General features: G+C 37.5%; 1 protein-coding gene across 4 annotated transcripts in view; it reads left to right on the top strand.

Annotated features, from left to right (window-relative positions):
• The window catches only part of VAV3 (vav guanine nucleotide exchange factor 3), a 202,337-nt gene that overhangs the window by 14,385 nt on the left and 160,031 nt on the right, over positions 1-27,921 (top strand). For all 4 annotated transcript variants that reach the window (XR_012629888.1, XR_012629887.1, XM_074876674.1 and 1 more), the window contains exon 2: positions 18,750-18,866. Coding sequence is in view for 2 of the 4 variants with exons in the window: in XM_074876674.1 (XP_074732775.1) it covers positions 18,750-18,866 (117 nt within the window). In the remaining 2 variants the exon portion in view is untranslated. The remainder of the gene's footprint in view (positions 1-18,749; positions 18,867-27,921) is intronic.

Here is a 27,921-nt window from a genome sequence, read left to right as displayed (position 1 = left end):
GGGAAGTTCCTTAAAAAAATTGTTGTTCTCTTTAATTTACTCATATTCTTTCCCAACCATTATCATTGCTCTGTATTCACTTATTGATGTGCTTAGTCTTATAAGTCTCAGTCTGTGCAGGACAGGAGTGTCTGTGCTATTTTCCTTCTCTTATGGGGATGCTGCCCCTCCTATATCGCTTGCACCTTTGACCTGTTTCACTGAATTCCTGATGCTTGCATCTGTGGAGTTTTCTCATTTTCAGTAGGATTTCCTTTTCCTGTAAACAAACAGGTTAGGTGTGGGCTATGACATTATGAAGGTATTTATGCATTTTGGGACTGAATGCTCTACTGTAGTCTGTGCCTGAGGTTTGTTTTTTTTTTGTTGATGTATTACTGATTGAAAGTTTGTCAATGTCCCGAGGGGAGAGTAAGCTAGAGATCTTGAGTGGCTACAGATTCACTGACAGGATGCATGATGACCAAATACTTTGTGGGTTTTTCTGTCAACATTAGAAAAATTATTTTAGTTATGTCTACCCCCTTAGTATTAATGATAGCACACTGTTGGTTGCCTTAGGATGATTAAAACCTTCTTTAGAGGTAGAAGTCTTCCAAGAATTAGAAGGAACAAATAAATGAATGGCAGATGTTTCCTTTTTTTTATTCCCAACTGGCTTTGAAATGGGTATGATTTTTTTAATCATCAAACTTCAAGTTTTCAAAACAGTAGCAGCTGATAAAAAGAAGTGATTTCCATGTTGTTGTGTTAGGAGGTCCTTGGATTTCCTATGCATGTTCTTCAATGTCCTCTATTGCATTCAAGAAATTACCACATTTAGCAGACTGAGCAGTAAATTGTCTTGCTTTGACAGAAGTGGAGATAAGACAACTTATTTTCTACTAGTTCTCTGCAAAAAAAAAAAAAAAAATCAGAAATACCCTCCAGTGGCAAGGCGTACTGGTGTTAAAAAGGGAATTTTATTTGAACCAGAGGATCTAAGACATAATTTCTACTCTAGCTCTCTGATGACATTACAGGATTGACCTCAAATCTGTTATTTTCAGTCTGCTTTTCAGTAGCAATCATGCTAATTGATCTCCCCCAAAGATGTGCTTTGAACATACCTCAGAAGTTTTAAAAGTTTACAGTCTGTTGAGGTTGAAACCATTTCTGCTAGTTAGATCTACTGATTTACAAAAATTAAGTAAAATCATCTATTGTTATATTTAGCATTTATTGCTTACATAGACTGATAAATACTACCCCTGGTATCCAACTGGTGTTTTTGCTTGTTTTTTACTTAAAATAAATTCTGTGTAGAGAAGTTGCATCTCTTAACTGTGGTGTTGCTGTCATAAGTGGACAGGGTGGACATAGTAAAAAATAATATACAAGGTGGACAGCTTATTAGCCCCCCTGCCATCCTTACAGAGTGATTTTTCTCTGTGAATTTCAGGGAACAGGCTTCTACAAACTTTAGTTTGCATTGCTTATTGCTGGCAGTGTATACATTTAATGGGTTTTAGCAGATGTGTGGATAAATTGTGTCTCCACAAGTTAGACTGCTGCCCCTTTCCGCCCTGAGGAGACTTCTGAAGTGCGTGGGAAGGCTTGAGCAGAGTGGTTGGGGGAGATTTTGCAAAGAATACTTATGAAGATGCTTGCCTCCTGATGGGGTGCCCTCTGGCTTGCAGCGGATCTTGACACAGGTTTTGGTAGACCTGTGAGTCACGTTCAGAGGATCAGTCAACTCGGACAGTTGTGAGTGGCACAGCCATTCTCAGCTGGGGAACAATGAGTCACAAACTTGTGAGTTTCCAGTCCTTGGTATAGAAAATACCCATGTAGCTGCTCTTGTGGCTTCATTTAGAAATGAAGGAGCACTGCAAAAGTTAAGTAATTAGGCTGTATACTTCAGATCCCTACTGTATACTGACTCTGGTCTTTTTTTTTTTTTTTTTACAACATAAATTGAGAAGTAGCATATTATTGTCACAAATGGAGAAATGCTAGTTTCTGAAAAAGCAAACAGGATCTTAATACAAATATTTCCTGAATAATATAGCCACAGAAGTGGTTGCAAGGGTGGATTCTAATTGTTTTGCATATTTACTCTCCTGTCCTTGTTTCACATAAACTCATTTATTCTGATCCATTCAAAAGGATGTTGCTGAATAATTTTTTCTGTCTAGTTGTTCACACTTTATTATCTTCTTTCAACAAATTGGGCAAGTTTGTCTTTTGCTGTGGGGACTCTGTGCTTCTATTCTGCTTATCTGACTCAAAGGCAAGAATCAGCCTGTGGTATTATTGTGTCCACTTGTCTGGAAATCACTGTTATTACTTCTCCTGTGCTGAGAACCATCTCCATAGAGAGGCAGACGAAGCTCTCTCATTGTTCTAAATTCCCAGTTACAAACTGCATATATATTGATTTTGTTACTCGTTCTAATCCCTGCCTTCTTTGTTCTCTCACCAAGCTGTTATGCCTTTTAAAGATAGTAACTATTACAGAATCATATTATATTTTATTTAGATTTCATTGTATTTAGCTGAATAGTCTGTAGAACAAAATTATACTAAACAAAATCAGACATAAAAGTAGGCTTCCTACACAAAATCTAGGCTTCCTAGACATTCTTACAGATTAGTTCCAATGTTTGCATTCAATATGTTATTTAAAAAAACCACCTAAGGAATCATTTGTGTTGAAGTGATGTTCTGTTAGGCAATTTAGTAAGCTGATGCCTGTTCAGAGGTCTGAAAGTATGTTATAGCAGCTGTTTGTACTGCTTTTTATGCGTTCTTTTGCATAATAGGTTTAAAAAAATATTTGCCTACAGCTTGCAGGCAGGCAGATGCTTTCACTGTCCCTACATTGTGTTGCTGTGTTTTCCTTTCTGTATGCATCACTGCCAAAACCAGTAATAGGTTACTGCTCATGCAGAAATTTTTTTAGCCATGACAAGAGTGACTGTTGATTTTGATGGAGATTTGTGCAAATAGTTCCTATCTTGCTACGATTTTGGCGTGCATCTAACTTGATTTTGTTGATGATATTAAATTTAAGATGATAGGGATGTATTTATAGAAACAAGTTAAATTCTGAATTCTGCTGGTACACACTGTTGCTGAAATAATAAATATTGAAATAATTTGTTCTAGCTGTATGAGCACCTTATGATTTGAATAGGATTAATTTTATGAATAGAATAGGCAGGATCCAGCCCTCTTCACTAAGTTTGGAAGACCAGCAGAACACTGCATGAGGACTTCATCCGTTAGTGGTTTTCAGGATCCCTGTATGGTAGAACAGTGTATATTATTTGTAAATTTAAGAGAGATGAAAATATGAACATGAAACTACCGGTAACCATTTACGCAGATGGGGAATACCTTTTACAGGTGTATTTAACAATGGTTCAGGAAATATGCTTTTCATGAGGTCACCAATATATATGCAGTGTTGTTCTGAAGTCATTCAACTGGAAGTCAGTAGCTTAAAGACAGGAATGAGTTCTTTAAACTACTTTAAAATGATCCTTAACACAGTTCATCTTCTACAGACACTTGGAATAATGTGGCAGAACTCAAAGCACATAGTAATTTTATAATCAGAATTATTTTGGTAGAATATTCTGTAGTTCTTTTTCCAAGGTGATAGCGTAGCAAGAGAGTGAAAATACTTGGTGGCAAGGTACATGACAAAGTATCGGAGTCCCCCGGGTGTTTATTTAAGTGGAGCTCTCTCGTGTGTGACATCTGGTTCTGCCTCCTGCTCTGAACAGCTGCTCCTGGGCTTCATCAGCACCCCTCAATTTTGTAATCTGTACTGCAGGAACTGCCAATATACAATAACAATAAAGCTTTTTGCCAGTATGCTGGTTGCCTTTTGCACTGCTGAAGGATTTAATTATTATGGGATCTGAGACAGCACACTGGAGGCTGCATGGAGGCATTAAAGCTTGTTCTGCATCTTGGGCTCCATGCTGCTCTCTTGTTGAAGAGGCAGCTTTCATGTGTGGTCTTGTATGATTTCCCATGGACTTCACCTGCTGAAGACTGAGGGCCAGATCTTTTAACAATTATGTTGGGTTCTTTACTGAACCTGCCTTCATGTTGGTTATAATGAGCTGTTTGAAACAGCCATCTATGTAATATGGTAACTTAAGAATAATTTTCTGAATTGAATTGAAGAAAAATGTGATATTAGTATCTTAAGACTCAGCATGTAGTATGGTTCAGTAATGCAGACTTCTCACTGGTGCCTACGTACTCCATTTAAACCTCTGATTGTACTGTAGCAAATTGCTGAGCAGACTGAGAGTCCAGATAATACTAAATTATACTCAGCTCCAGAGCTTTCAGAGTATTTGGTTTATTTGCCATTTGATTGTTTTAGGGTATCTAATATTTAAATACTGACTTATGATCTAGGATTTTATTTTTAAATTTTTTTTACATCAATATCCTTCTTTCTTATGACACCACGCTCACGGTTATGTTTTACTTTGTGAGATGCCAAATTGATATCCTTTGAAATAAAGTTTTGGACTGTTCATTGGTGTACTTCAAATGTTACTGTGAGGCAGGGTATCAATATGATTCAGCTGTGACATCAAATGGGCCACATATAGAGGTGACAGTTGAATTTCCATGAGTATTCACTCATTTGCCTCTGCTGAGATGATCACAGCTGTTAATTCATACTAGTGGAAGTAGGTGTTTACGTGATTTTGACACATCTCCCACGCATCATTGAAGGCAGCCCAAATTTGTGTTTCATTTTGGCAGACAGCTGGGGTGAGTGAATGCAGCCTTTTAGACAGTAAGGACCTATGATGATGTGCAGCTGAAACATTTTATGTCAGGTTTAGGTTTCATTGTTTGTCAGCCTTCTTAAGGAAGGAAACCTATTGCAGCTTCATAAGGAGTCATCTGATTTCAAGTTGAGGTTGTAAATTCATGTTGCTGATTTGTTCTAAAACTTATAGCTTCTTGCATTATATCAATATTTCACTTTGAATTCCTTAATTAGGAAGGTTATGTGTCACTGAGGAAATGAAGTGTAGTTTGTCTTGCCTAACACTGGCTGGCTATCAGAATGACTCTGTGTGGAAAACAGTTGTGGGTACAAAGACATTAGTCTCTACATTTTTAGAGTTGTATTTTAACTGACCTTTCCCTCAAGAGAATTTTTGGAAGTTGAGAACTATTAGTGTTTTTGTGTCCTGTTTCTCACAGGAATTGTAGTTGTGGATCAAACTGCTGTTTCATCTATTTCAGTATCTCATCATCACCTGGACCAGATTCTTCAGAACAGTAATCTGTTCTGGTAGACATCTGTGGAGGATGTAGCACCCAAGGGTTTTTGTAAAGTGCATTTGCAGAGGCTTGTTTTGTGCCCCAAACACTCATTATGCTATTATGCCTTATGGCTCATTGTGCCATTGCAGTCTACTGCATAAGCCACAGTGCTCCTTTATTATGTAGTTGTGGTCTCCTGTTTTGAAAAGGATGTAATAAAATGAGAAAGGTGCAGAGAAGGGCAATAGAGGTTTTCAAAGGTATGAAACAAGAAGGAACAGCTCAATAGGAAAAGGACTTCTCGGCTTTGAAGGGAGGCAACATAGGGGGAGAATGAGAGGCCTGAGGAAAGACAAAATTATTTGCTGTCCTTTCCAGTGCAGAAACAGGGGTATCCAATGGAAGTGGTAGGTAGCATATTCAAAGCAAGCTAGAGGGGATACTTCTTCACCAAACTGACTTAAAAAATGTGTTCTGCTAATTTTTTTTTTAAAACAAAACTTAAAATTGTGTGTGGTCTATGTAGTAGCTTTTGAGTATTTCCAAAAAACTGTCATTAACACTGGAAGTGTTTTAAACTCTCATTTGAGGTAATGCAGTACTACAAATCATTGGACCAAATAAAAATCAGTCTTAGAAATCATTCCAATACATCTCTTCTCTGAAAGATTTGCCGCAGTGTATAAGATAAAGCATCAGAGTTTTACAACATTGTAATTATTTATGGAATAAATGGTATTAAACATTTTTCCTCACTTTAGGTTGAAATAAATATATGTATTTTACTTGAAATATCTGTTTCTATACTTAGTGCAGATCCTGCAGGTCCTGGGGTGACACCATCTGTTTGAGAACAAGTTCTTGGAGGCGAGGTGTGTGCTGGTTAAAAACATGGTCTGTGTGGAGTTGTGTTTTTAAATCTTGTTGACAAAATGAATTGTAGTATAGTACTCACCTGCTTTTAATATTGCTTTACCTGATCTGTGTTATCTGGAAACGTTAAACATTTGTGGAGTTGTATTGCCTTAGGCTTCCTGTTCTGGTGTGACTGAGAGTCTCCTAAGGTGTGGGTGACCCTGGCAGCAAGGTCTCCTGAACTTGCATGAGTGTCTGGGCTGAGGCCTCTTGTGACGATCCCCCTCTTGGGATCAATGGCCCTGTGGTTCCCCTCACTGAACCAGGTCTTTTAGAAGATTATGGTTTGTGGATGTTTGGGATGGCCTGTCTCGTCCTGGCAAATTTTACCAGCTGCTTAGAAGTTGTTTCATAAACCTCTGAAGTTTGAGGCCTGCTGGGGCACTGGAGGATTTTGCATCCAGTACGGTCTTTTATCTTTATTCTGGCTAGTGTTCAGCCTGTCTGTGTTGTATGGGTCCTGGCAGGCTTGCCAGGAAGTTGTCGGAGAGGTTTGGCAAGGTGGGTGGCTGTGGGAAGGGTGGTGTGTGGCCGAAGGCCTCCAGTGGCAGGTGGAGGTGAGCAGCCATGGCGGAGGCCTCTCTCCTTCCTCCCTCCCTCCCGGCACTGACTGTCCTGGGGCTGTCCTCAGCCCTCCCTAGCCCAACAGCGCCTCTGGGAAGTTGTTGGGAAAGCTGGCAGGCCGTGGTGGTCAGCATGCTGACCCTGTCCCACCTCTCCCCGCACCAGCGTAGTGGCCTAATGACTCAAAAAGATGGAGGCCCTGTTCCCATCCCACCCTGCCCAGGTTTAGGATGTTTGGGAAGAGGAGTTGTTTTTCTGCAGGTTTATAAGTAAATTTTTATTACTATGTAAGTTATGTAATTAGATTACTTGTACCGTAATAACAATTTATTTATAATGTAGTGCAATCATTATTCCCTATTTTAAATCATTATAACTTCTATGGCTTTAGTCTTTACATATGTGCTGAAAGCTTCTATTTTAAGACATTTTAGAGGTGAAACCACCTGAATAGATATATTAAAAAAACCTTTTAGATAACAAATGATTTTTCCATTAACAATGGAATGGCATGTGAGGGTAGCTGCTGCTTTTTCTGTCCATTTACCATAGTTTATGTAGTTACAATATTTGTATTATAAACTTGTATGCCTTTTTTTTCCTCACTGTCATGATTGAGAGCAATACAGATTTTAGGGCCACCCTCTTCTTCACTTTCTTTAGTACTAGGCAGTGGGGCAGAAAACCCTTCCTATGGAGTGGGACAAAAAACTCTTGTTAAATAATTAAAAGGATTGAGCTGTTTTGCTTTCTGCCATGGTTTGATTATTTGGCTGGTAGAAGAGCTCAGCACTTTGAGCCTTGGCTTCACTGAGGACACAAATGCAGGTGGAACACCTGGTGCTTGCTCGGTGAATGAAGGCGAACTTTTTGCCACACCCTGGTCTGGGTCATTTTATTTTACTACTGAGCAGAAAAAGATGACGTATCTGTTACCCATTGCTCTACTTAAAATGGTGTGAGAATATGGGACCAGTAAATCAAAGTCTGAATTTGCTTTTAATAGATTATTTAGTGTTACTGGGAAATGCTCAAATGCAATATATGTGGTAGTAAAGACTGCAGAAGCATCTAACTTTTTCGACCTGATAAGTAAGATGGAGCTCCCTGCAAGTGTATGATCAGTTTCAGCAGTTAAAACAGTTTGACTTTCTCAACTTTTGAGATCTGAACTGTATGGCACTCTGTGCATGAAAGATGACATTTGGTGTCAGGTCAATAAGTTAAAGCTCCGGAGAATATCACAAGGTGTAAAAAATGAAGTCAGTAGACTCTGTGACCACTGAGTTTTCACTTCCAAGCCTGCAAATTTATTGTTGGAATTTGTTTTTCATTCATGGCCATTCCCACTGGTTTGTGGTTTGGGTTTCTGGACTTAGCTGTTCTACTTACTTGACTCGCAATCCTTGAGAAGTGTTATCTGAATATATCAGAAACTCCCGTCCTTGCCACAGAGAGCATGGTCCAATAAACTGCAAACCTGACGTGACACACCAGCAAAAATAGAACAGTGCATTTTTAAAATAGGTAACTAGAGGACAGTTGTACTCAGTAATTTGTAGAAAGCAGTACTTACATCCTTAAGGTCTTGCTAGGAATTTATGCCATGATCATAAAAGCTTGGAAAAGACTACTCATATGCAATTCAAGAAAATATTTAAAGTATTTAATGAATCATGTATATTAACATTAAGGGATGTTAATAAGAATATTGTTCCTTTCTGTTGGAAATCACAGACTTAGTACGTGGTCTATGTGATCTGCTGGTAAGAAACAGAAGAGCATGGGAGTTATTTGGTTAAGTTCACCTTAAACAGACACTGACTAACCCTGTGAAGATTCCGACACCCCCCACCCCCCAATTGAATTTCCATGCAGAATTCAGTGTTGACAGCTTTTGAGACTCTTTAAAATGCTTAGAAGGGAACAAGCCAGTACATGCTAACTTAAAAAAATCCACACTGTAGGTCTTTAAAGGAATGACATAATTGAGATCCAGGTCTGGCCTTGTAGGGCCTGTGTCCAGGGTACTAGGGCCTCAATTTATTCACAAAGGAGTTCCAGTTCAAATGATGAACTCAATGGTGCTTATTTTTAGGGGTGGGGTAGAAATAGTGAAAGGGATTGTGTTTCTGTAACAGAACTGAAGTCAAGTATGGATCTTTCAGGTGAATTCTGTGCCTTTAGCCTATATGAAGGTCTTTTGCCACACCTTCATAGGGCTCCTTACACCCCAAAAATTAATTCCCCTTGCACAGGTATAGGCAAAGTAAGGTGTCTTCTCATGTTATTACATTAACATTAGAGGCTTGTAAAAACCAAGCAAAGTCATGAATAAAAGATACTAAGATACAATGGAAGCAGCATCTTAGTGTGCCAAGCTAACAATATGAAGCAGGCGGGTATTCTCTTTAGCACCCATGTGAAGGTCTGTATTTCACACTGTAGCTGTAAGGCTTTTCATGGTTTGAATCTGGATAAGATTTTTGGGTTTTTTCCCTCTGATAATGAAAACATGGAGTACTAATTTGAGGTTTTCCACTCATTTTTCTGTTTAACTGTATGATCTAGGCTGTAGGCTTTATTCCCCCTCCTCCCCCTCAGTAAGGTTAAATACACTAGGTGGGTGTCGGTTTTGAGGTTTCTTGTGTCTATAAAACACCTTGTACAACTGCTAACATTTAATCAACTAAGTTGAAATGTGAGTGATTAGAAACCCTATCTTAGGGCCAATGACAATACATCTGAGTAGAAAATCAGTGTCCTTTACAGTTCTGCCTCTTGCAGAAGCAGTTTTCCATGTCATTGTAAATACAATTTACAGCACAGTGACTACTGTCCTACTTTAAATGGCAGTTTCATAAATAGTTTTGCCTGAAGCATTTTAACATATAATTTTCTTGTGTTTGGCTTTTATTTCATATTTTCCCACAATTTAATGATTAGTGAGTCAAGTCCTTTTTTACTTCAGTGGTCTTTCTCTCTGTTGGTCTATTTTGATTTTCTTTTTAAACTTGTTTCACTGTGTGTCTGTCCCTTTCCTGTTCCTTTTCCTGTGGTCCTCTTTTCATTTCCTTGCGGCTGTCTTCCTACTATTCTTGTTCTCCTCAGGACCATTTTCTGTGTTCCCTTTGTCTTCCTTCTTTTTGCACTTGTTTGTAAGACACCAAGATCCTTAGTGAAAGGCGTTGTACTGCAATTTCGGGATGTAAGACAGATAGGGCTAGTCATGTGAAAAGGTAGCTAAGCACAGGAACCCCCTAGCTAATCTCTGTGAGCTTTGTATACTTAGTACTATGTTCCAATTGCTGTTCTTTTTGACAACTGCAGAATAGATTTGATAAGTCTTGCTAGCAGGGAACAAAGGGCTACTCAAAAAATTGCTCTTTGCAACAGGATGCTGTCCTGAGCTCCCTCCCATGCCTGTTGCCAATTACACTTGGGGAATTCCTGTAGTTGGAGCTCTATGGTCTGGAAGTTCCTATCTATCTAGTGACTGTGTGCTTTCCTGAAGCTCTCTTTATTTTTCACATTGCAACAGGTAAAGGACAAAAGGTTTCTTGCTTCTTGAGGCAGCCTAGTGACTCCTGTTCTGATGCACATGGCAGGACATGGAAGGTGTTTGCTGAACGTGTTTCAGTGACTGTTGACTAGAAGTTGCCAGTTTCACGTCTTGCAGGAGTACTTGACTTAAGGGACAGAGAGAGTTTAAATGCTGCTTTGCCCTTGCTGGCTTAACCAGTGCTATAGTGCCAGCATAGCCAAGGAGAGAGTCAGGAATGCGTAACGAGTCCTGACCTTCCCCCCCCCCCCGCCCTCTGTTCACTCCGTATCAGTACTAAAAAAAGCTGAGCATCCTTTGTGCTTCCTCAGCTTTTTTCAAGTTTCAATTTCCATTTTCTTTCTTTGAAGCACAGAAAAGAGCAAATGTACATAAACAAAACTTCATACTCAAGCCAAAATGCAATAGACACAATTGAATAGTAGTTAGGAATTTTAAGAAGAGCTCTTCTGTGAATATTTAATTACTACATTAACTGAGCAAATAAAGAACATGCTATTAATATTCATATTGTTAGCAGTGGTTCAAAGGGATTTAATATGTTTTATAGTTCATACAGCATCCTATGCGTTGTGCAAACCTTCAAAGAATGCCCACATAAGTAAGTTAGTAACACTACAGATCTCCCTAGCTATTCGGAATCTTAATTCTCTGAATTAAGGAATGTCTGTTGTTGTTCTTTGCATAGCACATTTCTTAGCAAAATTCTTCACAGTTATGTAATGGTACCAGTCTTGCACGTTTTGCTACCCAAAAATGGTTCTTAAGCGACTATACGAAGAGCTAAGGTATAGGCTGTAAGCTGCTGAGATACTGATAATGAGCTGTCTCTTCCAGAACTCAGTGTGCCGTCTCCTCCATCTTTTTTAGTGCATCTGCTTTGTAACCTTTTGGAGAGCAGAGTTCAGGAGGCATTTGATATTTAGCTTGTTTCTCCTGCTTAGAGCTTTAAAAATATTGATCACCTGAATGATGGAGATGGTTTGCAGAACAAGAAGCCAAATGCAGAACCTAAAACTGAATTCTTCCTGTGTGCATTAGATAAAACATATTGACTTGCAAATTACATTTAAAAAAGAAACTAAGGGTGAGAAAAAGAATAATGCTTACTTGTGGTGGTGTGACACTTAAAACCAAAAAATCTCTGGAGACAGCCTTGTAGTTTTCATTTGCTTACTGAAGATAGGAGCACTTACCCTCTCGCATTGACTTGGTCTTTAAATTCCTTATGGCCCTTTTGCATTGCCTACCTTCAGTAAGACTCTGGATTTAAAGATCTTTACAAGAAAAGAGGCACGTATAGGAACAACAGAAATATTAAAACTTCCATTCTTGACTCTGGTATTTCTCTTTTCCCTCTTGCTGGTTTAGGAAAAAGACATTAATAGATGTTGAATTAAGACTTCATCAGTGGGTTCGTACTTCATTCACTTAAAAATCCTTACAGCTATTTTTTACTGCATATAGTGATAATTACTCTTGTTGGCAGAGCAGAACTAATCTAATCTGCTTTGGCTGCTGAAATCTGTGAAGGAGCCAGGAATGATTTCTGTGTTGAATTGTTAACCCTGAATGTACAATTCTGTCAGTACCACAGTGGGCCCCTGCTTTGTCTGAGTACTTCATAATCTGGTGTTAATGAACGTACAGATATTTAAAGAAAAAAAGTGTCATCTAATAGAGGTATAACCTGCTCCTATTTTGGTAACCCTGCTTTTGGGATTGGTCTGTCAAAGGTGGCATGTGTCGGGGAACCGTCCAACCCGGCTTACGGAAAGGAGCCCTTGATATATGAGCAACTGTATCTGTAAGTACCTAATTTTCTTCCTTTATTGGATGTGGCTGAAAGAATTTAAAGGAAGCTAGACATTTCCTGTGCACACACATTATGTAGGAGCTGATGAAACCCTTGGGTCTATATCTCTACTTACTATTGGGTTTTTATATATATAGGTTCAAGGTACAATTATGGTCTTGCTGCTGTGTAGTTTTGCTATGGCCAAAGTATCTTCACTTTCTGGCTAGAAGAGGTGATGGTGCTGTTTGGTCACAGTAGGGAGATCCTGGATCTGTCTTTTAGATTTGGACTTAGCAGGATTCAAACAGCATTAGTATGGAATTTATGTTACTCCTGTCAACACAGTTGTTGCAACAAACACTGAAACAAGTGAGAAGAGAAAAATCTGCAACCCTCAGGGCATTAACCAACTTCTTTGAAGGAAACTTTGAGGAGACAAGTTCTTCTGTTTCAGTGCTTTCTTTTACTGAAACAACTTGCACATATCAATCTTGGTGACAGAATGTAGAAAAGCAATTCTTCCTGTGAAATTCATTATGGTAATTTTTACATTTTTCCTTGTGCTCAAGAGGTATAACTGCATTATTTTCCTTTTTGAGTATATTCTCAGGAACAGAGTAGAAATCAAAATGAGATATTCCCAGCTAATCTGTTCTCGTCAGCATCCCAGAAATGGACAGGAAAGGTCAATAGCCCATGTTTTGCAGTAAATGCTGATGTGTAGGAAGAGCAAGTTATGGAAGAAGTGTTACGGCAATGATCTTTTCCTCTTCTATCCTCTGCCTTCTATTCTTCTGTAATTCTGCTTTTCTAAGACCATAAATGACTAATAGAAAAATCTCCCATCTTCACAAGCCTGTATGTGCCTCTTTGCATGTAAAATCAGTATTTCGCAAATTAAAAAAAGAAAGTGCTTGTGCCTTCTGAGATGTGTGAATTGGAAGCCAAATTTGCTCATCTGATTACTTCCTTTATATATACTCGTTTTGAATGTCTGGCTTTCCTCAACTACTTTTGTCACAAAATGCTTGCTGTTACATAAAATCCCACCATTCTTTGTATGCCTTTAAGGCTGTTTAAAGACCAGGCAAAGGTGAATAACTGCAGTGTAGGCTCTAAAGGGATGCCATTTAGAGGAGGAATAGGATGGGAAGATTTCTGGACTTTCCCTGATGGACATGCCTTTTTTTCTCCCACAGGAGGCAAAGTGGATTTAGTGGACAATTGGCTAAGCAGAGTCAATCTTTTTCTCTTTTTACTCTTTTGCCATAGCTTCTATGTGATGGTGGCTAGGATCGACTGGCCTCCATTCTCATGTGGGTATTGGGAACCTCCTGAAGACTGCACAGGGCGGTGAACGCAACATGCAAAAAGCCTGGGAAGTGTGGTGACAAAGGGATGGGTATACAATGTCAACAAAACTGAATCACACTGGAAAGAATACACCTTCCCTGACATAGAGTGGCAGTGATCCGTTTTATTTTTAATACCTCTTTATAGCCTGGCATCTATTTAGACTGTCTCAGATGCTCAGGCTTCATTATATTCTCCAGTTTGTCCTAAATGCAGTATGAATGTCTGTTGATCCAGATACAAATATAAGGAAACTGCCAGCTACCCAAGCTTTATTCCTTGCTTGTGACTAAATCGCCATAATAAGAAGGTGGTGAAAGTTGAAATAAATAAATAGCCGTTTTTTTCACTACTGGTAATTTAAAAAAAAGGAAGTTGAACTTGATTAGAACTCTCTTTCCTAAATACTTGTCGTTTCTTGGCCTTTCAGTTTTCTCTTGCCTGACTGTGTTGCTATGTTGGATTTTCATAAATATGTCACAGCAGAATTTGATCTTCAGAGCTCTTTGTGTTGATCCCTGAGCACCCTTAGAAGTGCTTTTAGTACAAAAGACACATCTAGATACTGAATATTATGGTCTGTACCAAGCAGACCTTTATTCCATTGAAGTACCTCAGTGCTGAGATATATTTTCTGAGAAATACCTCTAAGATTATATGAATAGAGGATATATGATATTTTTTTTTGGTCGTCTTTTCTTTGGCATTTCATCTTTCACTTCATTAGAGGCCTGGTTAGAGAAATCCCTCTTCCCTGTGGGCAGCTATAGTCCTGCCTGTGCTTTTTGTGTCTGATTAGTAATTTCTATTCAGTATCCTTTGTAAAATATTTCTATACATTTTTGTCAGCATGCATAACCATGTACTGTGTTCAAAAAGTCTTAAATAAATGTGGTGGGGATTTTTTTGTGTAAAGCGGCAAATGTTATGGTAGAAAACAGCATGCTTTTTCTGTGGAACTTGGTATAATTTGGTTTGCTCAGTATCTTCTGCTTGAAGTTCAGACAAATACAGTCCCAATTATATAAACCATACCTGCTTTTTAAAATGTAGACTCTTCTTTTTCAAACTTGCTTTTCATTTCAATAATTGTGTTAATGTCTGTTACAAAATTAAATTCAGTGCACAATGGACCAGAGGCCACTAAAACTGTAATCTGCTCCATAAAAACACAGTGGTTTATCACAAGAGTTGTATCATTTCAGCAGACATTATTGGTTTGTAGTAGTTTAACTACTTATGCTGGTGAAAAATTAGGGTGCTGTAGAAATATCTTGATAATCTACAGATGTAAATATTGAAAATAATTCTCAGGGTCCTGAACCCCAATGGGTTGTGATTTTGTTGATCAGTCTCTGGGTGGGTGTGCCTTCCTGGTATACCTGGCGATGAGCCAGATATAAGCTGTATTTTTCACTAGTGTAAACTTTTTTGGACTCATGGCTTATACTATCCTATTGCAATATTTTTACTGATCCATGTATTAAGAATTCTGGACTGCCATCTCCTAATATACCCACATAATTTAAAAAAAAAGAAAAAAGGCAGCATTAACTTTTTCAAGAGAATGTTTTTATGTTACATTCTCTTTTAATGAAGAGAAATCACTTCTTGTACTGAAAGAAAACGTTTTCTGTGGAGGAGGCTTTTGGAGGTTAGACCAAGTGAGAGATATCTAGCTCTCCTTGCATCTCTAAGAGAAGTGGGTACCCAGCTGCTCTTTATGCCTTTAATGATCTCCATTGTGGTATGCTGAAGTATAATGTTTTTCTTTGAAAAAGAAACACAATAATGTAGTAGGTTTCCAAATATCCTGAGGACTGTACTTACTAATGAGAGACTGCAGAGTGATGGTGCCTTTTTCTTATTGCCAGTGAGGAGGGTTGTCTTTTATAGAACTTCCTAGATTTTAGGTGTATGCTCTTTTTTAATTCAGAGGTTTCTTTTACTAATTTGTACTTCTTCATACAATAACCACAGTGATAAAAATCTCTGAGGAAAATTGTTTCTGTAGATGATTACAATATAAAGTTTTGGAAATATTTCTGGAAGTTTTCTGGGCAATATAATGAAATAACTTTTCCAAAACATGAGTAGCATATAACAAGTTATTTTAAAAGATTTTTTCTCATGTATTTTATTGCAAAATGAGTACATATAAATATGAAAGCATTTTTGGTTTTAGTAGTCTCACAGTTTTATCCTTGTAGCTACTGTGGTTAGCTTCTTAGTTTAGTAATAAGCCTTTCCTTTTCATTTTACAAGAGAAAATTTATGGATACTAACCCATTAGATGCCCAACTAAACTCAATAAGCAGTCTTTGAACTAGCAGGGAGGTTAAACTGTTTTGTTGGGAGGCTGTTCTGCTAAAGGCACCATTTGGCACGCACCCATTGATGATGTGCTCCCATCTCAAGTGCAGGTAGCTTTGACAAATGCTTAGTCTGTGGTTTCTAGAGACCACAAGAAATGTACTATAGCTGCTGTGTTGTCATATGGCTGCTGAATATTAGATTATAATTATGTCAAGTCTGTTTAACATATGACACATGTTAAGTGCACTTCACCATTTAATGAATTAATGAGGATCTAAAAAAAAGGAGGGGAGGGAATGGGAGATTAGAGTCTTCTTTGCTCTCTGTTAGAATATTCCAAAGAATTTAATTTATTATTACAGTGTAGGTACTTTAACATTTCCTTTAAAACATGTGGGCTAAGGGAAACTTAATTTCTTGTAATTGTTGTCCCAGCTATTTGCATATAATTCATAGTAATGATAATTTAAACACAAAAGGCTGATGTCACAAAATTCCCTCCAGATTTGAAGTAACCGATAAATCTTGTTGAAAAAATGCTGCCATCTTTATCTTTTATTGTAGGAGACCTCTGTTAAGAATAATTGGAGAAATTTTGCAGAATGCGAAGGACATTTGTTTGTGCATAACTGCTGATACATTAAATGGTTCTTTTAGCTATGTTAAGAAGCTAAATGCAACTCGCTGAAATGCTCTCTAGCAAATGTAGGCCAGATTTTAGGCCCATGACAGCTCCTGTCTCTCTCTTAACTTCTTGCTCTCTTTAGAGGTAAACAACTTAATGCAGTTATAGTCTGCGCTGGCAGACTTCAGCACTAACTAATCTAAACTCAAAACTTAGGCTTTAAAAAGGCAGCTGAGTGTTCTAGTGATGAAAAAATTTGTTAGTGGTTGTGAGAATTTCAATGTGAGAAAGTAAATTGGTATTCAAGTTGAATCAGTATTCTGCATTGGGGAAACGTAGTGGCCCTTGATGGCTTTTAAGAAAAATAATTAAAAAACTGGGGGAAAAAATATCATAGAACAATAATCGCTTTGTATATGCCCTCTTGTTTTTAAAGCTGTGGACTCCCAAACCAGCTTATCTTCTGGTTCTTTCTGCCAGTGTCATGGTGGAAGAAGCACATATGTTTTACATCTCTTAGCCTTCTAACCTTGTAATTTTGATTTGAAAATTGTAATCTTTGCAAAACCGGAGAAACTTGTGATATTGACTAAGCAAGCTAGACTCATTTTTCTATTTTCACTAGAAATAAAAGCAGTCTGGTGTAAATGCAGTGTTGTCCTTGAGCAGCCCAGTATGTAGCCCAGCACCGGCTGCCCTGTGTGAGCTGAGAGCATGTGCAGACGGGGCTCTTCGGGAGCGGAGAGGAGGGTGATGGCTGCAGCTCCACCTGGTACATCTGTGGCCCCTTACACTTGATGGGGCAGTTGTCAGTCACAGATGCCTTCCTGGGAGCTTCAGCTTGTGCAGGGAATGCTTTCGTGATGCTTTGCCATGAGTTTGTCGGCTGTTGTCTTGATGTCAACAACCATCTACTAGAGTTGTCTACTTTTGAAGCTTCTGCTGTTGAATTGGTGCTTTTGCATGTGTAGCCTTGCTGTAAATGTGATCTATCAGGTGCTCTGCTTTTTCTGTGTCTGGCTGGTTAGTTCTATGTAAGACATGAAGTAGGGCTCCCTGTTGAATCGGTGTTTTATTGTGTCATGGTGAAGGTAAAGCAGTGACATATTTTGTCTGAGTGAACAGTATTTATTACTTTGCACTCAGGAAAGGTCTGCCTGTGACAGTATTAATATAAAAAATGCTGCTTTTATAAACACCAGTAAAGTTGGAACATAGAGCAATTCTATAATCCGTCCTAATTTAAATGATCCTTATCGTTATGAATCCACTATATGGATCTCCATTCATGGAGAACTCTAGGAACTTAGTTTTAATATTGAGTTGCTGTATCAGTACTTTAAAAATACATATTCAAAGCACAGTGCTGAGTCATTTGAAATACTGTTGCTTATAAATATTCATTTGTGTTTGAACTGTACTGTGTAGTGGATTGTAAGACTACAACAGCATCTTCATGGAGCTAATGTCCTCCTAAGGTACTAGTACCTTATAGTGCTAATCATTATCAAGAATAGATATTGCACTTTTTAGCTATCCCACTTCAGTTACTCCAATGCTATTGGTAGTTACTTACTGTCTTCTGTACTGGTAAGGTCTTTCAAAAAAATGGTCTACAGGAAAATGCATTATAAGCCTTATAAGGAGAGCATTGTGGCTGAAGCTTTATTCTTTTCCAGACTCAGATGATCATTGATGCATGTGGATAACTTCAAGGGAAATAGACTTTGATTCAGTACAGAAATCAAGGTGGTTTGAGGATCTTAAATCTCAGCTAAATAAATTATAAATTACTTCTCAACTGCAAATTTCATCCGCTCCTGTGTTCCAGATAGAGAATATGTATTCATAATGTCTTTAGTATGTTAAAACAGTGTATGTGTATTCATTAAACATTCAAACTAGACTTTTAACAGCTGAAGATGTTTGATGTATACATGAAGAATAACTTTCTCATATTAATATGATTTTATTAAGGTAACTTTGTTTTGTTCTATGATGTCCATAGAGAACTGAAAAATAAGTCTGTACTTCGACTAACTTGTATCTAGTAGCATAGTGTCATTTCTCTTTGTTTACGTAAAAAGAGAGAAAATAGTTTCTGTTTACAAGTGTCTACTCAGAATTTGGTTAGTGCTTTTGAGTCTGAAGGGAACCTCTATGGCTGGATGAGAGCCAGTGGAAGATCACAGCATAGTGGAAGTGCTGACTTACAAATAATTGTATTGATGAATTTTGTAATTATTTATTTGTGACCAAAGTGAGCGTGCAAGTTGCTAATTGACACAACTCAATGCTTAGTATTTTTGTTTTCTTTCCTCTAGTTTCTTTGCTTGAAGAATATAAGGACTTTTCTTTCGGCATGTTGTGAAATATTTGGGATGAAGAAGAGTGAACTTTTTGAAGCATTCGATTTATTTGATGTGAGAGATTTTGGAAAGGTAAGGATCCTTTTAGTTATATCCTGAGTAACACCTGTGTTTTGTTGCTTGAATATAGAAGACTTTCATGGTAGCTGTGGTGTAGAAGTTGTGACTAGTGGATGAGTGTTCATTAGTAAAAAACGGTGGGAGAGAATTAAGAAAGCAGAAGAATTAGATTTACACTGGAGGGCTAATAAAGGGCAGAGAAAAAAATCCCTGGTAGGGAAGTTCTGAAGGTGTAAAAAGCATAGATAAATTAAAAAAACAGATTGAAAGATGCTGGGTTAAAGCTAAATGAAATGCGTGAACATGGTAAACTGTGGGCAAGTGCTGTCTGGTTGAAATCACTTTTGACATAAATAGTGTGGAATCAGAAACCCTGGGCCTATAGGCTGTAAGCCACATGGCACAGAGCATGTTTCTTTAGTCTCAAGTGCTTAAAATTCACCCATGTATCTGCCCTTGCAAATTTTATTTTTTACAATTAGGTTTTAAAATCTGTTGTTTTTTTCTAATCTGCTGTAAAGCTCAGACACAGCTATGGTGGGTTAATGTGACTATGCTGATCTGCACAGCCTGAAGTATATTCTGTAAGTCTGCGATTAGTTATCCTATATGTAAAAGCTTTTTCCAGTCTGTTGTTCACAGCCTCCTACATATGTGCAATCTGTCATTGCCAGCATATGTTCAGTTCAAGTACAGTTTCTGCTTTTGAGTCATAGGTTATCATTACCCTAGTTTCACAGGAAAAGGTCTAAAAATTACCTCAAGTAGCACCAAAAATAGTTATTTATTGAAATTTAGTATATTTGAAGCATTATTCATTTTTTTTAAGAGATCATAATTTTTCTACCTAATTTTTATGAACTTCTATGATGTAAGAGTGCAAGCATGAATCAGGGCTGCAGTATGGCTGTTTGAAATGGTTGCATGATTACTGTTAACCAAAATATCTAATTTTTTAATGAATATTTTTTTTGTGTGCGCTAGCAATGTCTTAAGGTATTTATTAAGTCAGATATCGTAATGCTTGCTTCAAGTCTTTGATACCTATGCCTAATGCACAGAAATTTTAAATTATTGTATGTTCTAATTAATTGCTGAGAGTTTCACATTTTGTGCCACATAAACACAGCCAGCTTGTTTTTTTAATACAGTCTAGTTTTGAAGAGGTATTTTGCAGTGCAAATTATTATTGCTGCATCATTGAATATGCAGTAAACAAGTTTTGAGTAAAGGCTGAATTTAACCCAGCAAATATGTTTCTGGCACTCTTTAATTGTCATTTTAACAGAATTTATTTTAAAATATGATTTTATGTAAGTAGAATAATTGGTTAAAAAAATACTCTTCCATCCACGATACTTTGTATTTTATTTGTTGTCCCAAAGTAAAATTGGATGCAGAGACATGGATCTTTTTACTGTTTTGTTGCCACAGTATAGCACAAATAGACAAATTATTCCTGATACTGGTATTTCAGTTTTAGTGATGGTGATAGTGCTTACAAGCAATGGTTTCTCTAGTCTTGGCCTGTTTAGTGGCCTTTGTCACCTTTCTCGGAAAGCTACCAGGTAAAAACGCAGGGACAAATTTGAAAGACACTGGTGTGTGGGATCTTTAATGAGGCTAACTATGTGTGCAGTAACAGCTGCTTGTGCAGAGGTGGAGGTGCTAAATTGGACAAGCCTGTGCAATCCTTGCAATAGCTGTGCTGGGCATGCTTTTAGGTGCATAATGGCTCTGCTGTTCAGCCGTTTCCATTGCGTGCTTGTGTGGAAGCTTGCCATGCACAAGTGGAGGTTGCAGTATGCTGTGTTTAGATAGGCTGATCTGTATGTTTTACTAGCATCTGCAAATGAGCGCGTAGTCAGCTTCCCAAAGCAGTGGGTGAACTTGAGGCCATTAAGAAAGTGGAGGGGGAAATTACAACTGTATTAAAATACATAGCTAGCCTTATGCTGAGCTATTTCTGTGGTTTTAAGGGTATCATTTGTACAGTTAGCTGTGAATATCTGTAAAATGGCATGGGATTTCAGCTGCATATCTGATAATGTACTGACTACTTTAGAAATTCTGATTGCTAGTAGCAGTGGTGAGAATACGAAAGCTTATCTTTTTCAAGTTGTTCTTTGCTTCTCAACTTTCACCTTTTTTATTTTTCCCTATGAATAGCAACTCCAATATTGTTTTAAATCTCCAGCCTTCTTGATTTGAAGTTGTATATATGCAAAAGGCCAAAAAAAGTGCTGCAGATTTTTCCTGCTACTGCAGCCAAGTCATTGGGCCATTTCTAAAAAAATTCTTTGAACTGCTCTCCCTAAATGTGTACAGAATATAAATGATCTTAAAATGATTACAGGCACAAACAGAAAGGATAATATGGTTTAGAAACGTTCTGTTTTCCAAACTGTTGACCAAATAGGTGATGGAATGCGTGTGTGCAGTATCTACAATGTCTAAGACATGAATATACTGGAAGCTGTCTTGAGATGTCAGAAGTTGGCAAGTACTTAATAGTGGTGAGATGTAAATAAACTGTAGCTGAGGTGACTCCATAAACGTTATATATCCAATACTTCTAAATGCTTCAGTTGCATTGATAAAGAAATGATTATTGAATTTGTCATTTTATGATGGATTTCAATGACTATTTAAGCATGCCAGTGGAGGGAACAAGAGAAACGCGTCAACTGTAAATGAACAATGTGCTTTTAAGGTAATAAGACTGAAGGGAGAAACCATATGAGAGACCTGGTGATGGAAATTGTCATTTTTTTGAAATATTCTGATGTTTTTCAACTCTTTAAAGAAAATGGCAGCAAAACCTTATGTGTGGTAGAAGTAGCAGCTGTACACTGCCTATATAGTCATAAGACTTCTAACAACCTTGTGAAATACCGGTTACAAAATGTTTGATGTAATGGTGAAACTTGCATTTAATAGCTAGGGTTAAATGAACTGTTTTCAGATGCTTTGACATAAGGTATGAAAATTTGACTTGAACTTTGTGCTCCACTTCGCAGAGACTCTTTGATCTCTCAGTGATTAGAGAAAAAGAAGGGTGTATGTGGTGTGGATGGGAATCGGAGCTGAAGCTAAAGTAGCAACATGTAAATAGTTAAGAGAATAGGTAAAGAAACAGGGAAGCGGCTGACCCCATGGGTATGTTTTTAATGTGTATGTTTTGTATGAATATTGATATCAGAAGATGAGGGTTTTCTTCTGTTTCGAGTATAATAGCACAGATTTTCTTATTTTTGACTGTGCTTGAAAAAAGAGGGGCTACATTACACAGAAATAGGAAGGTTCTTAAATCATGCTTTCTAAAACTACATAAAACTTGTTTTTCCTTAAGTTTACAGTATTCACCCATTCCCACTCACCTTTCTATCAGTAAATTTCATTGTTGCTGCATTAAGTTCCTGATGGAGCATGAAATGCCCTCCCACGCACACGGGGTGCCAGACAGTGTTTTCATTACGAATTCCATGCTGGAGAGTCATTTCTCACTACCGCAGGGTTGTCAGGTTCTTCCTTTCTACCTGTGTGCCAGAATCAACAAATAATGTTGATTCTTCTTTCAGCTCTATGAGGCCTGCACGCTCCTCAAACAGCAGCCTTTACTGTTTGGTACGCCGCAACAAATTGTTGCTATCCCTATTCTCTGAAGGAAGCCTGCAACTAATGCGTTGCAGAAACGGTAATCTGAGGATTAGTTCCAGCACCCATTGATGTCAATAGATGCTCTCTGGCCTCAGAGAGTGGTGTTTAGAGGTCCTGTGGGAGAAAATGGTGTCCAGATATTGTCAGAAAAAGAACTTTGTGTACTCTGCTTTTAAATATTCTAAGCAACGTATAACTGAGCACAGAGTAGTTTCTATAATATAACTGATCTAATATGAACATAGCCATAGACCCCCTAGTAGGGATCCTGCAATAAATGTCTAGAGATAACATACAATATTCAGTTATGATTTAAAAAAAACCAACAAGGGGATCAAATATCAGCTGCTACCAGTCAAACAAGTATCTAATTGTTTAAAAGCGTATAACATTATGTCTAGTGTAGCTAACTCTCCAGTGACACTCAAAAGGCTAGTTTATGTAAAGGCAAGCAACTGCTCTGAAAATATTGAGTGCATATACTGAGGTCATGGAGTTTGTGATCATTTTAGTCACTCTCTTAGTGCAAAGGAAATCCGGGCTATGATGCAGCAGAAAGTCATGCTGAAGTTGAGGATCCTGGTGTGTTAGTATTCCCTCAGGTTTAATAGATTCCAGGAAGATCAGGCAGATGTGCATGAATATACACACCAAAATCAACACAACAAAGAGCAACAGTTGTTATAAAAAGTTATATACCTTTCCAGGAAGAGAGAGGAGGAAAAATGTTTAGGAAATTTTTAATAAAACTGAAGCAGTTGAGATGAGCCTCGGTTGTTTCACATTTTATTTGATGAATTTAATGAGTGACGTAATAGAGCAAAGTATAAGAACTTTCACTAATAAAGTCATATTAAAACTGCAGAACATTGGGGAGCATGCTAAGACATGGCATATTTTCGTAAAGATATTAAAATGGGGAAAGAGAAATGAACTGGTAAAAACAAGACTATCATTAAAGACAGAGCTCTGTACTTTCATTCTCTGCCTTTTATTGGTGGAATTAAAAAAAAAAAGCTTAGTGGTTTACTCAAGAAACTAGCTGTACAGTTGCTTTTAGGAGTAGCATTTTAATGTTTTCAGGTGCTTAAGTGAGATGGGACTGGTTTGGTATGAATGACACTTGAATTTCTTAAAGGTGTACTTGTGAATGTGGGAGAATGAAGAAACAGAAGATACAGATAGGTTTCAGCTTCCTTCTCTGTAGAAATGCTTTGGACAAAATGAGCAAGAAAACTCTAGCCTGTTGCAAAAGTGCTGAAATGCTTGGCCTGTATGGAAGACCTTATTTTTTAGGTATTATTTCTGTTTGTATAGAGTTACGTAAAGGTCAAGTGCTCAGTAGCCTCTCTAAAAGCCTCCCTTAAATCATAACAAAATTATTTCCAGCCCAAAGAACATAAATCATAGTTTTGGGCAAACTGATGAGGTGGATGAATGAGTGGGATGAGTAGTGGTATAGGTCATCAACCACCTTTTTGAAAAGTCCTTGAAAATTTATAGAAATAGATTGCCATGGTGTGACAGTAGAAACCATTACAAACACTAGCTAAATTTAGTGTATTTGCAGTGATCGTCACCAGAGAGTCTGTACAAATTGCTAGGTGTATAACTTCAATAAATCTAAAACCATTAGCACAAGTTTATAGCTTCTACATGAGTTTATATATTTAGGCCTGAATGTTTCAGGATTATGGTCTTGAATGTTCTTGTGACAGAATATTAGTGGATTATCATGTCACTGGTCTTTCTAAGTGAATCTTCCTGAATTTCTTAGAGGTTTGTCATACCTTTTCAAGTTTTCTGCCAGTTGATGAAAATGGTAATGATAATCTTTGTTTTTGACCACATCACAAAGTGTTGAACACACCACAAGTATTTGATCATTAATGAAAAATTCACATCCAGGGAGTGCTTGGGCTGTTTGGAAAGTATGAGAAGACTTTGAGTCTTCATATAATGTAGGCTTCTGTTCAGTTCTTCAGCAAATGTGACCAGGTTTGGAAAGTCAAGGTTAATGAGAAACTGCTAATATGAGACACTAAAACTGAGTTTCTGAGCATGTATCTCTGTTAGGATGATCTTGTCCAAATATTAACTGTATCTGATTCACGTATCCTGGAGGCACTGGGCTCATAGTGTTGAATTCTGGTAGCATTCATTTCTCTTTGAGGTGGAAAAACTTTTGGAGGAAGAAGACAGTTGGAGCTTGAGTAGGTTTAATAGGGTTTAAGACTTATGTCTTCTCACACATTAGTTTATAGAAATGTTTTTAAACCTTGTTTTTAAACAGGGAATTAATTCCCTGCAGTACTTGCAATATAAGCATTTCAGTAACCAAGAATTGATGGTGGAACTGACAACTAAACCCCAAACTTCCTGAATTTATAAATATTGGTCAAAGTAACACAAATATAAACTATAAATAAAACCAGAGGCAAAAAATGAATGACTTGCAGATGAAGTCCATATGAACTTTGAAGAGTTTAGTGTGTATCTTTTCTTCTGCGATAGTGAAATTCTTCACCCTCTAAAAAGGGTGGGAAATGTGGGTTTTTTGTTTGTTTTTTCTCTCTCTTTTGCAAAGCCTGGTGGCTTCCAAAGACAGAAAGCATGACAATTTTCTGTTTGTGCTTGATAGATGGAAAGGGGAGGAAGAGAAGACATTGAAGTACAATTTGTATAAGCTGTTTCATGCTCTCTCAAGCTTGCAGTATACTTAATTTCTAAGAGAATCCCTCTCCCACTTTGACCTAGATTCTCCTGCTTGCTGCCTGGGTTCTCTGCTTGTTCTCTGTTTGCTCTGGGGTTTTGAGTTTCAAATGACGTAGGTGTAAAATTATAATGTCTCTAGAAACAAATATTATATGGCTATTGCTGTTACCTGGGCCTGTTGGTCATTGTGATATTTCCAGTTACCACATGAAGTGGGCTTGACATCAGCCTAAAAGCCTGTTGCAAATTGTGTTTGAATTTCACATGTTGTTAAGATGCAAGATTGGTTTTTGCGGTGAACTTACAAAGTCCTGGTCCCTGATGTTTGGACCAATGTACTTGGACTATTTTTGTCATCAGTGATCCAAATTAAATATTCAAGTCAGACACTGAAGTAGGGAGCAATTGTAGAGCTAAAGGATTTACGATTTTTACTCGATGATCCTCTGCCTCTTTTGAGTTGGGGGACATTTGCTTTCTGTTGGTGTTCCATGTGTCTGCTTGTAGGTATTAGATTCTGAGTAAAAAATACCACCACTGTGTAATGAAGGAGATTTCCTTGGTCTTTCTCCCCTCTTCCTCCAACCCCTCCCCCCCCCCCCCCTTTTTTTTTTTTTTTTTCTGTTTGCTTCCTCTTAATTCGATTTTATGTTTTGGGAGCAATGAAGGAAAGAAAGAGAACTTGGTGTCACTGCATTGTTTCAGCTCTGGAGAAGACCATCCATTGTACATCAGCCTTTTATTTCCCTGGCCAAGAACTGGGTAAACCCAGTCTAGCTTACTAACTAATTTCTCACAGCCTAGGTAGGGAAGACTTGTTCTGATTCATAGAGCTATGAGCTTTAAGGCTTATAGCAAAGTTAATTTAACATCTTTTGCAACAATTAATGTTTTACCATTAGCATTTGTTGCTACCCAAACTGCCTGGATGGTTTCCTATTTTAGTTAATTTTACCTCATGGCAGTCTCAGACTGGACTTTGCATTGTGTTCAGGGCTTGTTTTATGAGAGTGTATGTTTTTAAGGTGCTCTCTGTTTCAGATCTAAATCTGAGTTCTTCATTTATATACTAATTTTCTGTAACGGTACATTCTGACATGGTTGACTACACATCCTTTTTTAGACCATGAGAAAAGACTTGCTTGGCTTTGTTCATGTTCAGGCTTTGCTTTGTATCCTCTTCGTTTAGAATTTATATTAATATTTCTAGGGAGAGAATTTAATGAGTGGTTTGGACTACACTTTCTGTCTGCTTGTAACAGTCATATTCAAATCTAATGTTTCATTAAGCCATGTGGACTCAAGTATATTTTTACAGGGTTGGGTGGGGAGTTTTGAACACTTGGCTACTCTTGCATCTGAAGAAGTAAGCCACTATTACTATTAAATGATGGTAAGAGACAAAGCAACTTTGACTGTTGTATTTAAATATAAGCAGGCCAAGGACAGCCCGTGTGCTTGTCTGCTGTATTGAAATAGTACTATATCTCCACATTTCCTTTGGATCAAAGGAATGTATCTTTATGATTTGTTTGTTGATGCTCAGTTTACTGTAAAAGTATTCATTCAGCTCTTTAATATGTAGCTTATCACTTATGTTTGTTGGGCCTTTATGCTCCTTCCTGGTTTTACTTGTCTCTACCTCTTTTTCTTCTGCTTACTATTTTTTAGTTTTGGATCTATCTGAATCAACCCATTTGACGTATTTCAGTTCTACTTGTCTACCTGAGATTTTAACACAGGCTATAGAAGAGAATCTGAGAAGATGTTTGACTTTTAAAAAAAGTGTGTCTTGAAATAAGCCATATGATGTTATGTTCAGGATGCAGTAGGATGCTTATTCAAAAGTAATACTAAACTGGGGACCCAGTTTAAAATGGGAAATGATTTTGTGTAGGATCTACATAAAAAAGCATTCAGTTTCTTACTGGTTTATCCTTGAAGAGTTTTGATTACAACAGACTTAGCTTAATTGCTGTGATACTGGTAAACTGTGTTCTTCCTAATGTTCAGTGTCATTCCTCTGTGCCTGGCCTTTTGCCTGAGCAAGAGACTGATACAAGCAACACTATGAATTACCTAGAGTGCATTTTTGCACTATTATCTGCATTTTTTTATTGTTTCCTGCAGCTCACTTTGAATCTCAGCTGACTGCATCTTGATAATAATCAAAGATTAGGAGGCAAAGAAGCAGAAACAAACAAAAAGGATATTAAGAAATGAGCAACTAGAAATAGTTATCTGTCCCTACGTTGCTTGCCAAATGTCTTTTTGTTGTATGTGCTAATGATGACAACAGCAATTCAATTAACTTGATATGTTAACTATGAATAGTTTTAAACTAATAAATTTGGTGACTTTCTTTGTACCATTCCAATATAAAAAAGTTAGAGAAAGTGTAATTACTAAGTTTGTTTTTTTCCTCCTATTTCCTTGGAATGATTTGAAATAGCTAAACTTCTCCTTTACTGAAAGATGTCTCCTAGCCTATATCTATATAAAAATACAATACATATAGATATATCTATCTACATCTATATAAAAATAAAATGAGTTTAAAACACTATTGAAGGGTGCCTGTGCTAAACCTCCACCAGAGAGATTTGGGCCACTCTTGAACTCTACCGAAGAGGCACAAATTGCAAGCTAGGGAGATGGTGGATTAAACCATCTCTTATGCAGTGTTGAGATT

The sequence above is a fragment of the Strix uralensis genome, chromosome 8 (assembly GCF_047716275.1).
Source record: "Strix uralensis isolate ZFMK-TIS-50842 chromosome 8, bStrUra1, whole genome shotgun sequence".
Lineage (NCBI taxonomy): Eukaryota > Metazoa > Chordata > Aves > Strigiformes > Strigidae > Strix > Strix uralensis.
Note: the sequence above shows the minus strand (reverse complement) of the source record. Positions and strands in the feature narration are given on the sequence as shown.